General features: G+C 40.2%; 2 protein-coding genes across 4 annotated transcripts in view; one reads left to right on the top strand and one right to left on the bottom strand.

The window, feature by feature from the left end:
* LOC310726884 (uncharacterized protein) overlaps nt 1-13998 on the bottom strand; it is a 200766-nt gene that overhangs the window by 32868 nt on the left and 153900 nt on the right. For 2 of the 3 annotated variants that reach the window (XM_083542937.1, XM_083542933.1), the window contains one exon: nt 2001-2269. The exons of the other annotated variant lie outside the window; for it this stretch is intronic. The gene's annotated coding sequence lies outside the window, so the exon portion shown is untranslated. Of the gene's footprint in view, nt 1-2000; nt 2270-13998 lie in introns of those variants that run through there. 3 annotated transcript variants of the gene reach the window in all.
* Nucleotides 13459-13998, top strand: part of LOC310726646 (basement membrane-specific heparan sulfate proteoglycan core protein-like) — a gene marked incomplete at its 3' end in the record, with an annotated part of 183800 nt that continues 183260 nt past the window's right edge. The window contains 1 exon segment of the mRNA XM_083542389.1: nt 13459-13731. Coding sequence (XP_083398515.1) covers nt 13572-13731 — 160 coding nt within the window. The 5' untranslated portion in view covers nt 13459-13571.

The following is a 13998-nucleotide window of genomic DNA, read 5'->3' on the forward strand; positions in this document are numbered from 1 at the left end:
ATTACAGAGGTCAAACATTTTCTGTAGTTTTTCACCAGGTTTGCACACACTGCAGGAGGGATTTTGGCCCACTCTTCCACACAGATCTTCTCTAGATCAGCCAGGTTTCTGGCCTGTCGCTGAGAAACACAGAGTTTGAGCCCCCTCCAGAGATTCTCTATTGGGTTTAGGTCTGGAGACTGGCTAGGCCACGCCAGAACCTTTATATGCTTCTTACAGAGCCACTCCTCGGTTATCCTGGCTGTGTGCTTCGGGTCATTGTCATGTTGGAAGACCCAGCCTTGACCCATCTCCAATGCTCTAACTGAGGGAAGGAGGTTGTTCCCCAAAATCTTGCAATACATGGCCCCGGTCATCCTTTCCTTAATACAGTGCAGTCGCCCTGTCCCATGTGCAGAAAAACACCCCCAAAGCATGATGCTACCACCACCATGCTTCACAGTAGGGATGGTGTTCTTGGGATGGTACTCACCATTCTTCTTCCTCCAAACACGTTTAGTGGAATTATGACCCAAAAGTTCTATTTTGGTCTCATCTGACCACATGACTTTCTCCCATGACTCCTCTGGATCATCCAAATGGTCATTGGCAAACTTAAGACGTGCCTGGACATGTGCTGGTTTAAGCAGGGGAACCTTCCGTGCCATGCATGATTTCAAACCATGACGTCTTAGTGTATTACCAACAGTAACCTTGGAAACGGTCGTCCCAGCTCTTTTCAGGTCATTGACCAGCTCCTCACGTGTAGTTCTGGGCTGATTTCTCACCTTCCTTGGAATCATTGAGACCCCACCAGGTGAGATCTTGCATAAAGCCCCAGTCCGAGAAAGATTGACAGTCATGTTTAGCTTCTTTCATTTTCTAATGATTGCTCCAACAGTGGACCTTTTTTCACCAAGCTGCTTGGCAATTTCCCCGTAGCCCTTTCCAGCCTTGTGGAGGTGTACCATTTTGGTCTTGGCCATGTTAGTAGTTGGATTCTTACTGATTGTATGGGGTCGACAGGTGTCTTTATGCAGCTAACGACCTCAAACAGGTGCATCTAATTTAGGATAATAAATGTAGTGGAGGTGGACATTTTAAAGACAGACTAACAGGTCTTTGAGGGTCAGAATTCTAGCTGAAAGACAGGTGTTCAAATAATTATTTGCAGCTGTATAATACAAATAAATAGTTTAAAAATCATATATTGTGATTTCTGGATTTATTTTTTTTAGATTATGTCTCTCACAGTGGACATGCACCTACGATGACAATTTCAGACTCCTCCATGATTTCTAAGTGGGAGAACTTGCAAAATAGCAGGGTGTTCAAATACTTATTTTCCTCACTGTATATATATATATATATATACACTGTAAACATTGGTAAATATTCAGCAACTGGGAATTTCTCTATAGCTGCAATGCATAATATGAATGTTGAAAACTTTGTATTCTGCTTTTATTTATATAGAAAATATAAATCTTCAAATGCAACATTTCTCTCTCTCTTAATCTCCTTCTCTCTCTTTCTTACAATCTAAAGTGTGATCTTTCTTTAGAAACACGACACACAGAGGAAGTGGTGAGGCTTCAACAAAGTCACGGCTCATTAAATCAATCATCAGTAGACAGGATGGATCTTGGGCCACTCTGTGTGAATATCTGTGAGTAAATGTTCTGTGTCAAGTCAAGTCAAGTCAAGTTTATTTCTATAGCGCTTTTCACAACAGACATTGTCACAAAGCAGCTTTACAGAAATCAACAGTCAAGGTGAATGGTGTGCATTTATCCCTGATGAGCAAGCTGTGGTGACAGTGGCAAGGAAAAACTCCCTTAGATGTAATGAGGAAGAAACCTTAAGAGGAACCAGACTCAAAAGGGGAACCCATCCTCATTTGGGTGACATCAAGAGTTTGATCATAAATCTTTCAACAATACAGAACACTGGAGAGTGAGAACTAACATGAGTACTGGAGTATTATAAGTAAGTATAATTGGAAGATTATAAGTAAATGTTCTTTCTACAGTCTTTGGTATAAACGTAGGAGCTACTGAGCTCAACATTTGTGATCATCACAGATCCAGCAACAGCTTCTTCATGCCAGAGCCTTTAAACACTCCAGGAGGTCCAATGCCACACATGTAGCGGGATCCGATTGGCACTCGTACGTCTGTAGATGGATCGGGATGTTTGCGAGTTCGGCATCTACTTCTCCATGATCATCCATAGGTCCATAATCTTCACGAGGTGGGACATGACTGGAGCTGGCCAAACCTCAGAAAGCCTCGGGATGGGGAGAGAAAGAGAAGCAGTGGAGAGGAATTAGCGTAGCTGCAGTTCATGATATTAACAGCACAAGTTGATAATGTGCATGTGATCATATATTCTGGAGCACAAGGTTATGATGTGAGACGTGTTATGTGTAGGCTTTGCTAAAAAGATATGTTTTTAATCTGCACTTAAACTGGGTGAGTGTGTCTGAACCCCGAACACTGTCAGGAAGACTATTCCAGAGTTTAGGAGCTAAATGTGAAAATGCTCTACCGCCTTTAGTGGACTTTGCTATTCTAGGAACTACTAGAAGCCCAGAGTTTTGAGATCTCAGGGAGCGTGATGGATTGTAGCGTGTTAAAAGACTGGAGAGATACATGGGAGCCAAACCATTTAGTGCTTTATAAGTGAGTAGCAGTAGTTTGAAGTCTATTCGAAACTTAATAGGAAGCCAATGTAGGGACGATAAGATTGGGGTTATATGATCGTATTTTCTTGACCTAGTAAGAACTCTTGCTGCGGCATTCTGAACTAACTGAAGCTTGTTTATTAATGATGCAGGACATCCACCTAGTAATGCAATAATATGTAATTAAATAATGTCTACATATTATTTATGAAATGTATAGCTTTGGAAATTCATGACTACAGAATTTAAGAAAATTGTAATTATTAATTCATTAAAATTAAAAATGCATGCGTTTTAAATTGTTAATCACAATATTTGCCAGAAAAACAGTGGGGTGTTGGGAAACCACTATCACTATTCTTACTTTACTAATAATGCATCTCTATTTTTGAAAGCAGCCTCTTTATTTATGTATTTATTTATTTGTTTGTTTGTTTGTTTTAGGTGCATGGAATTTCTGGCACACCGATGCTACTAGTAAGAGACGTCTACATAACACTGATTCAATACACACTAAACATACAGAATATAAACAACATGGAAACAGTAAAGGTCTTTCTTTCTTTCTTTCTTTCTTTCTTTCTTTCTTTCTTTCTTTCTTTCTTTCTTTCTTTCTTTCTTTCTTTCTTTCTTTCTTTCTTTCTTTCTTTCTTTCTTTTCAGGTTCACCACCTTCTTCGAACACCACTCAAGTTACTAGTAAGATATCAATCTCCATCTAATTTTTATACATATAGTGCTTTAAAGAAGTTCCTGTGCAGTGGCCGGTAAAGCAGGTAGTGGAAAAATGATCTTTGTGAAGACACTGATCATGTAATGATTTCTCATTATAATTATCCACAATGATTTAACAAGGTAGGAAACAGATATTTTTAGAAAAGGCTCGCGGGCGACTCATGTGGTCCTTGCAGGCTACCTGGTGCCTGCAGGCACCATGTTGGTGACCCCTGATATAGTGCTTTCAAAAAGTTTCTCTGCAGTGGCCATGTAGAGCAGGTAGTGGAGCACGTTTTCAAAGCTGTTGATAAATACATGGATTTCGTTTGTGGAAAACCACATTGCGATACTGTGAGATTAAAAAAATAAATACATGAGTGAGGATAATAATTACACACACACACACACACACACACACACACACACACACACACACACATTTTATATATATATATTTCAACTATATAAAAATTAAATAAAACATTATAAATTTGAGATACAAATTTTTTGAGATACAAGAAACTTCTATATAGCAACTATTCTATACACACTGACCACATGAACAACATGAAAACAGTAGAAAAAATAGCCAAAGATTTGCAGTCTTTAAGGACTTTAATGAAATTACAAGAGACAGTGTGAAGACATCGGAGGTCAACTGGAGGACTTGAAATCAACTACTGTGTATATAAGGACACTGTGAGAGTGGACTCTTACAAATACCTGGGTGTTCACCTAAACAACAAACTGGACTGGACAAACAACACTGAGGCAATTTACAAGAAAGATCAGAGCAGACTCTTTCTGCTGAGGAGATTAAGGTTTTTTTGGAGTGCAAGGAGAGCTACTGAAAACCTTTTTTGACTCTGTAGTGGCCTCAGCCATATTCTATGGTGTGGTCTGCTGGTGCAGCAGCATCTCTACTGCAGACAGGAAGAGACTAGACAAGCTGATCAGGAAGGCCAGCTCAGTCCTGGGGATTCCCCTGGACACTGTACAGGAGGTGGGAGAAAGGAGGATGGTAGCAAAACTATCATCATTGCTGCAGAACGTCTCTCACCCCCTGTATGTAACTGTTACATCGCTAAGCAGCTCCTTCAGTGACACACTGTTACATCCTAAGTGTCTGAAGGAGCGATACAGAAGGTCTTTTCTCCCTGCTGCTATTAGACTTTACAACCAAAGCTGTTCTCAGTAAAACCATATTATAGTATGTGTATATTCTTTTTTTATATATTTAGTTTTTGCTGCTGCAACATTGAAATTTCCCCACTGTGGGACGAATAAAGGTTCATCTTATCTTATATATATATATATTTCTTCTTCTATGTTTTTGATACATAGTGCTTTCATAAAGTTCCTCTGCAGTGGCCGTGTAGAGCAGGTAGTGGAGCACGTTTTTAAAGCTGGTAATACATACATGGATTTAGTTTGTGTAACTTATCATGCAGCTTTCCAGGAGACAAAAAACCACACTGGGATACTGTGCGAGATTTATAAAATAAATACATGAGTGAGGATAATAATTACACACACACACACACACACACACACACTTTATATATATATATATTTCAACTATATAAAAATAAAATAAAACATAATAAATTTGAGATACAATTTTTTTAACAATTAGGACAGCTGGGGGTAAATATAGTCTCTGTTCCTAATACTTGCGCTTTATCACTTTTATATTAAACATTTACACAATATTTATTTTAAAAAATATGTAAATTTTTAAATTTCACTCTTTTTAGTGAGAATTTAATTTCCTTTTTTTTCAATAAAACAAAAAATCTTAATTTATAATGTTGGTTATTTATATTTATTTATTTATTTATTTATTTTCAGATTCAACAACTATGAGGAACACCTCAGAAGTTACTAGTAAGAAACTTCTATATAGCAACTATTCTATACACAATGAACACATGAACAACATGAAAACAGTAGAAAAAATAGCCAAAGATTTGCAGTCTTAAAGGACTTTAATGAAATTACAAGACACAGCTTCAAACATAAAGATATAAAACTGTAATTTTTTGTGAAGAATCAACAACAAGTGGGACACAATCATGAAGTGGAACGAAATTTATTGGATATATCAAACTTTTTTAACAAATAAAAAACTGAAAAATTGGGCATGCAAAATTATTCAGCCCCTTTACTTTCAGTGCAGCAAACTCTTTCCAGAAGTTCAGTGAGGAACTCTGAATGATCCAATGTTGACCTAAATGACTAATGATGATAAATAGAATCCACCTGTATGTAATCAAGTCTCCGTATAAATGCACCTGCACTGTGATAGTCTCAGAGGTCCGTTTAAAGCATCAACGGACGCATCATGGTTTGGGCCTGCTTTTCTTCAGTAGGGACAGGGAAGATTGTTCAGTAGGGACAGTTAAAATTGATGGTTGGAGCCAAATACAGGACGATTCTGGAAGAAAACCTGATGGAGTCTGCAAAAGACCTGAGACTGGGACAGAGATTTGTCTTCCAACAAGACAATGATCCAAAACATAAAGCAAAATCTACAATGGAATGGTTCACAAATAAACATATCCAAGTGTTAGAATGGCCAAGTCAAAGTCCAGACCTGAATCCAATCGAGAATCTGTGGAAAGAACTGAAAACTGCTGTTCACAAATGCTCTCCATCCAAGGAGGAATGGGCAAAGATTTCAGTCTCTCGATGTGAAAAACTGATAGAGACATACCCCAAGCGACTTACAGCTGTAATCGCAGCAAAAGGTGGCGCTACAAAGTATTAACTTAAGGGGGCTAAACAATTTTGCACGCCCAATTTTTCAGTTTTTTATTTGTTAAAAAAGTTTGAGATATCCAATAAATTTCGTTCCACTTCATGATTGTGTCCCACTTGTTGTTGATTCTTCACAAAAAATTACAGTTTATTATCTTTATGTTTGAAGCCTGAAATGTGGCTAAAGGTCGCAAGGTTCAAGGGGGCTGAATACTTTTGCAAGGCACTGTATATATATATATATTTCTTCTTCTTCTTCCTTCGGCTGCTCCCATTAGGGGTCGCCACAGCGGATCATCCGTCTCCATACCACCCTGTCCTCTACATCTGCCTCTTTCACACCAACTACCTGCTGTCAGCCCGCTTGTGCACTGCTGGCATTACCGCCTCAATCACCGAGGAAACACCCCCTCCCAACCAGCTGCACGGAATTGGCGTCTAATTTTCTGGCACTTATAAGGACGCCTGAATCCTCCAGTCAGTGCCAGATTGTCTTTAGGCCTGCCCTGATCACTCTCCAGCGCATTCTCTGTTTTGTTTGTTTCTGACCTGACTATTCTGTCCTCCGATTTCCAGCTCGGCTCGGCTCGCGCTGAACGCGCTCCGGTTTCCGGCTAGGCTCTGCTCTGCTCGCGCTGAACGCGCTCCGGTTTCCTGCTCGGCTCTGCTCTGTTCGCGCTGTACGCGCTCCGGCTTCCTGCCTTGGCTCAGCTCGCGCTGAACGCGCGTTTAGGTTTTCGGCTCGCGCTGAACGCGCCCCCACTTCCGGCTCAGCATCCTCGCACTCCGCGTAGGATCGGCTCCCTGTATCGGCTCCCTGAATCGACTCCCTGAATCGGCTTCCCGATTCGGCTCTGCACAGCTTTTCTCCCCTGCTCCTTTTGCATCTGCCTTGGATCCTATAACCTGAATTCTCTGACACCTGCATGTCTTCTCTCACCACATCCATAAACATCCTCCTTGGTCTTCCTCTTTTCCTCCTGCCTGGCGGCTCCATCCTCAGCATTCTCCTACCAATATAACTTATGTCCCTCCTCTGCACATGTCCAAACCATCTCAATCTCGCCTCCCTCACCTTGTCACCAAACGTCCAACATGCGCTGTCCCTCTAATAAACTCCTCGTCACTCCCAACGAAAACCTTAACATCTTCAGCTCTGCTACCTCCAGCTCCGCCTCCTGCCTTTTACTCAATGCCACTGTCTCTAAACCATACAACATCGCAGGTCTCACCACAGTCCTATAAACTTTCCCTTTCATTCTTGCAGATACCCTACTATCACAAATCACTCCTGTCACTCTTCTCCACCCACTCCACCCTGCGTGCACTCTTTTCTTTACTTCCCTAACACACTCTCCATTACTCTGCACTGTTGACCCCAGGTACCTGAACTCCTCCACCTTCACCACCTCTTCTCCCTGCAACCGCACCACTCCACTGCCCTCTCTCTCATTCATACACATGTACTCTGTCTTACTCCTACTGACTTTCATTCCCCTTCTCTCCAGCGCATAGCTCGACCTCTCCAGGCTCTTCTCAACCTGCTCACTACTCTCACCACAAATCACAATATCATCCGCAAACATCATAGTCCATTGAGACTCCTGTCTGACCTTGTCCGTCAACCTGTCCATCACCACTGCAAACAGGAAAGGGCTCAGGGCCGATCCTTGATGCAGTCCAACCTTCACTTTGAACCAGTCTGTCATTCCTACTGCACACTTCACTGCTGTCACACTGTCCTCATACATGTCCTGCACCACCCTCACATACTTCTCCGACACACCTGACTTCCTCATACAATACCACAACTCCTCTCTTGGCACCCTGTCGTACGCCTTCTGCAGGTCTGCACATTTCCCTTATGCTTGAAGATCGGTACCAGCACACTCCTTCTCCATTCCTCAGGCATCCTCTAGCCTTCCAGAATCTTGTTAAACAATCTGTTTAAAAACTCCACTGCCATCTCTCATAAACATCTCTAGGCTTCTACCGGTATGTCATTTGGTCCAACCGACTTTCCATTCTTCATTCCCTTAATCGCTGCTCTCACTTCTTTCTTACTAATCCTATTTACATCCTGCTTCACAATCTCCACATCATCCAACCTTCTCTCTCTATCATTTTCCTTATTCCTCAGCTGCTCAAAATACTCCCCCCACCTTCTCAACACACTCTCCTCACTAGTCAACACATTTCCATCTCCATCCTTTATTGCTCTAACTTGCAACACATCCTTCCCAGCTCGGTCTCTCTGTCTGGCCAATCGGTACAAATCCTTTTCTCCTTCCTTAGTGTTCAACCTCTCATACAGCTCCTCATATGCCTTTTCCTTGGCTTTCGCCACATCCCTCTTTACCTGCTGCCGCATCTCCTTGTACTCCCGCCTACTTTTCTCATCACTCTGTATATCCCACTTCTGTTTTGCCAACCTCTTTCCCCTTATGCTCTCCTGCACTTCCTCATTCCACCACCACGTCTCTTTGTCTTCCCTTCTATTTCCAGATTTCACACCAAGTACTTTTTTTAGCTACCTCCCTTATCACTCCTGCAGTAGTTTCCCAATCATTCAGCACCTCTTCACCACCACCGAGTCCCTGTCTGACCTCCTCCCTGAACCTCACACTACACTCTTCCTCCTTCAGTTTCCACCATCTTATTCTTCTTTCAGTCCTTACTCTCCTCCTCTTCTTCTTTACCTCCAAATTCATCCTACAGACCACCATCCGATGCTGTCTAGTTACACTGTCCCCTGCCAACACCTTACAGTCTCCAATCTCCTTCAGGTTGCATCTCCTACATAGAACATAGTCCACCTGTGTGCACCTTCCTCCACTCTTATACGTCACCTTATGATCCTCCTTCATCTTAAAATACGTATTCACCACTGCCATTTCCATCCTTTTAGCAAAATCTACCACCATCTGCTTCTTTAGGCCATACCTACCCATCACCTACTCATCACCCTTCCCTTCACCTACATGTCCATTAAAGTCTGCCCCAATCACCAATCATTCATTTCTAGGTACACCATCTACCACTTCATCTAATTCACTCCAGAATCTTTCCTTCTCCTCCATCTCACAGCCGACTTGTGGAGCATAGGCACTGATGACATTTATCATCCCTTCAACTTCCACCTTCACGATCAACACCCTATCAGAAACTCTCTTCACCTCCACTACACTCTTACTGTACTCTTCCTTCAGAATCACCCCAACACCATTTCTCTTTCCATCCACACCATAGTAGAACAGTTTAAACCCACCTCCAATGTTTCTGGCCTTACTCCCTTTCCACTTGGTCTCCTGAACACACAACATATCTACCTTTCTCCTATCCATCATATTAGCTATCTCTCTCCCTTTACCAGTCATAGTACCAACATTTAAAGTACCAACCCGAACCTCCACTCTCCTCCACTTCTCCTTTCCCTGCCGTCTATGTAGACATCTTCCTCCTCTCCTTCTCCTCCTTCGGCCAACAGTAGCCCAATTTCCACTGGTACCCTGTTGGCTAACAATACCTGTGGCGGTCGTTGTTAACCCGGGCCTCGACTGATCCGGTATGAAATTCTTAATCGTGACCCGCATATTTGATTTGGCACATGTTTTACGCTGGATGCCCTTCCTAACGCAACCCTCCCCATTTATCCGGGCTTGGGACCGGCACTAAGAGTGCACTGGCTTGTGCAACCCTAATGGCTGGGTTGCAGATCAATAAGATGATTGTGTATAAAAAGTGTTTCTTAGAGAGTCAGAGTAAAGATGGGTAGAGCTTCACCAAGCTGTGAAAGACTACAAGTCTACACGTTGTGGAACAATTTCAGAATAATGTTAATCAACATGAATTTGCAGAACAGACAAGTATCTCACCATTTACAGTATTTAATATCATCAAAGGTTTCAAAGAATCAGCAGAAACCTTTGTGAAGGGACAAGGGCACTGCATTTAAAACAGTCATGATTCTGTAAAGGAAAACATTTGGTGCAAACAAATGACACAAATGACACCCAGAAGAGTTGAGCCACTAGAATCCTGTATCAGACACATAGGGGGCAACATTACTCTCCCAAATCTTCAGCAACTTGTCTCCTCAGATAACAGAAGTATACAGATAGAAGACATGATACTACACAGTGGTAAACAAGGTCCTGTATTAACTTTGTTTTAGACGATGTGCAGCAATCAATTTCAAAATGTCTATTTTCATTTTAAAGTAGTACATATCTCAGTTAAAACATTTGATATGTTCTTTTTGTTCATTTTATTGTGAATAGAATATGGATTCAGTAGAATTGCAAATAATTGCATTCTGAATTTATGTAAATTTTAGACAGTGTCTTAACTTCTTTGGTATTGGGGTAATGTATGAGACTGGAAAGCAAGTCGCACCACATTTCTTTAGCTGCAGTAAAAAAAAATGTAAAAGACACTATAAACGTAAAGCTTATTTGTTTTTAAACCACTGAGTGAAAAGGCCTGTAAAAAGAGAGGATTAGATAGTGTGAATGAGGAGTTATGCATTTGTGGCACCCATAGGGCCAACTTGTTCCCCAAAATTGGGACATTTAAAGGAATTAAAGAATAACTAGTAAGATGCAAGAACTAGATTTAAGAACATTACTAATAAAAACCAACTACGCCACCCCGGGGGCTCCGTTACCGGGGATAACCCTTCATAAAAGAAATATGTAAGGCACCCAGGTTTGACTTCAGCCGAGTCAGGATATGAGAGAAGTTTGATAACATTTTATTAAGAACTTTTAAAATCAAATAAAAACATACATATACCAACACACAAGAATGCTCGAACTCCAGGACTGTGGACCTTACCCAATTGATCTCCTATCCACAGCAAACACACGTGCACTCATACGACACAACACCCCCACCTGTTGGACCCTGCACACCGAAGGAAACCACCACCAAGCAGAAATAAAAATAGTAAATAGAAGAGAACGCCATTACAACAATGCAACTCCGTTCACGCTTCAGTGACCCACAGACAACACACTACAACGGCACTCAGTTCCTCACTTCCTAATTACGGAGAAATAAACAATTATTATTTTTGGCATAAAATAAATAATACCCAACAGTTAACCAATTTACGGGTGCATAAGACAATATAAATTAACAAAAGTAACTTTTGTAACACAGAATTGCACAAAATGACTTGGGCATACATAAAGAGCAAAAAAGTAACATATACAATAGACCAGGGGTCACCAACGTGGTGCCTTTTCTTAAAATAGCTGTTTCCTACCTTGTTAAATCATTGTTGATCATTATTGTGAGAAATCATTAACATGATCAGTGTCTTCACATAGATCAAGGGTGTCAAACTCAGTGTCAAATCCGGCCCGACATACAATTATATTCGACCCGCGAGATGATTTTATAAAGATCTATTATTATGGTTATTAATGTTTCGGCGATATTAAGCGCCTTACAGAACGCTCTGCGACCTAAGAACATTCCAGCGTCAATCAAGTCGAGCTTCTGTTGATGTATTTAACCCTATTGTACAGTTATTGTGAAGCCCCTTACAATGGTGAAGAGAAAAGTTGATTCTGAAAACAGAGCCTTTTAAAACCGATGGGATTCTGAGTATATGTTTACTGACACTGCCAGTAAACACGTGTGTCTTATTAATGGAGCGAATGTGGCTGTAATTAAGGAATTAAGAAAAGTGTGTATCAAACTGGTAGCCCTTCACATTAGTCGGTACCTAAGAAGTAGCTCTCAGTGTCAAAAAGGTTGGTGACCCCTGCAATAGACACTGCAACCAGTGCAAAAGGTTTGTGTTATTGTGGGTGGATTTGTCCATACATTAATAATTTCTAAATTTGTCTGGCTGTGTCAGGAAAGGGATGTGTGTGTGTGTGTGTGTGTGTGTGTGTGTGTGTGTGTGTGTGTGCATGTGTACATCTGTGAATAATAGATTTGGAAATGTATTCATATAAAGAAACAGTATTTTTTTCTTTCTTACAGAGAGACCTAAACCTGCTCTGTTTATAAAGCCTGAAACACAAGTGTTCAGAGGAGAAACTGTGACTTTCAGGTGTGAAATAGAGAGAGGAAGAGACACTGAGTGGACATACGACTGGTATAGAAATGATTACTCATTCTACCCATACCACACAACACAGGAGTTCAGTATCATGTATAAATGTATATTATTGGCTTAAATACTGTATGTGAAAATTATTACTGGTTGTGGACTTTGTTCTGTTTTTTTTTGTGAAGCAAAATCTCATTATAAATATTTTTCCATGTTATGTTTATATTTGTTTTCACTTTTCTCCTTCAAAGTAATCTATTAATTGTTCGGAACTAAATTAACTTTTACAATAAAAAAAATAACATTAAATTATATAATTAAATAATAGCAATAAACAATAATTGAATAACTATTCTGTATTCTTATATACATTTTGAATAAACTCAAATGCATAATTATGTACATAGATTAAGGTAAACACAGTTCTTTTCCATTTCATATCAACAGAAAAACCCACACCGACTGTGAGTGTGAATCCTCAGAACTTCATCTACACTGGAGAAACAGTTACTCTGAACTGTAATCTGCAGTCTACTGGATGGAGCTTTTCCTGGTATAAAGGTTACCAGAATTTACCTGAACCCCAATATACCAACCCACTCAGTGTGATAATCTCTAATGAAGGACAAACAACATACTACTGCAAAGCACTCAGGGGAAACTACGAGTCAGAGTTCAGTGCTGCAGCTACAGTTACAGTGAAAGGTACGTCATGTTTTCTACATTTTCACTATTATATATTTTAACATCTATTACATTTGTATAATTAAATAACATTTAAATTGTGTTTACATTAAATGCATATGATGACATTTTAATAACTTTTTATAGCGAGACCAAAGCCTGTAGTGAAAATACACCCAGCTGTGAATTTTTTAATGTCCTGCCATGCCATGAGGTGCATTGGTTAGCAAGGGCCTGGTGGCTTACTTGGCATTTCCATAGCAGTTTTGTTAAAGGGTGGAGTTGCTAGCCCAATACCCACCCTTTCTTTTGGCTCTACACTCATAAAATATTTAAAAATAACAAAATATATATAAAATAGCATCACATTTTTCTGACCCTCGCAATGAATCTCTACATTTAATATCCATATTATTATTCTCACTGTGTGTATAAAATTCAGTTTTAATAGTATGCATAAATTGTTTGTCATAATCACAGAGAGAGAATTTTACTGGTTTCCTGTAGAAGTGATTAATTTAGTAAAGATGACTTCATTTTCTAACATTATATAAAATTTCTAACAGAAAAACCTCAACCTGAACTCACATCAGACCTTAAATGAGCTGCACTGACAGGAAACCCAGTAATTCTGTCCTGTACACTGAAGCCGCAGTCTGCTGGATGGAAGTTTTACTGGATGAAAGACACACAGAGACATGAAACTGAGACTGAAACACACTCCTACACCATCAGATCAGTCAGTGTCTTTGATGGAGGTCAGTACAGATGCAGAGCTGGAAGAGGAAACCCAGTCTACTACACACACTACAGTGATGCACTCTGGGTAAATATTACTGGTGAGTATGTGACTGCATTACACAAACAAGTGAACAGATAACAGAGATGTGTAATAACACACAAGTTATACTTACACAACTACATACAGAGAACAAATCAATTTTCCCCTGTATAATGCTCAAGTGTGAAAGAGTTAAGAGAAGGAGGTTTAAACTTTTACACAGGTCACATGAGTGTAAAAAAAGAATGAAAGAATGGGGTGTATGTCTGCGTTTGTGTGTATATGTGTGTGTGTATGATTGTGTGTATGAGTGTGTGCAGCCACA

The sequence above is a fragment of the Silurus aristotelis genome (genome assembly GCF_946808225.1).
Source record: "Silurus aristotelis genome assembly, chromosome: 5".
Lineage (NCBI taxonomy): Eukaryota > Metazoa > Chordata > Actinopteri > Siluriformes > Siluridae > Silurus > Silurus aristotelis.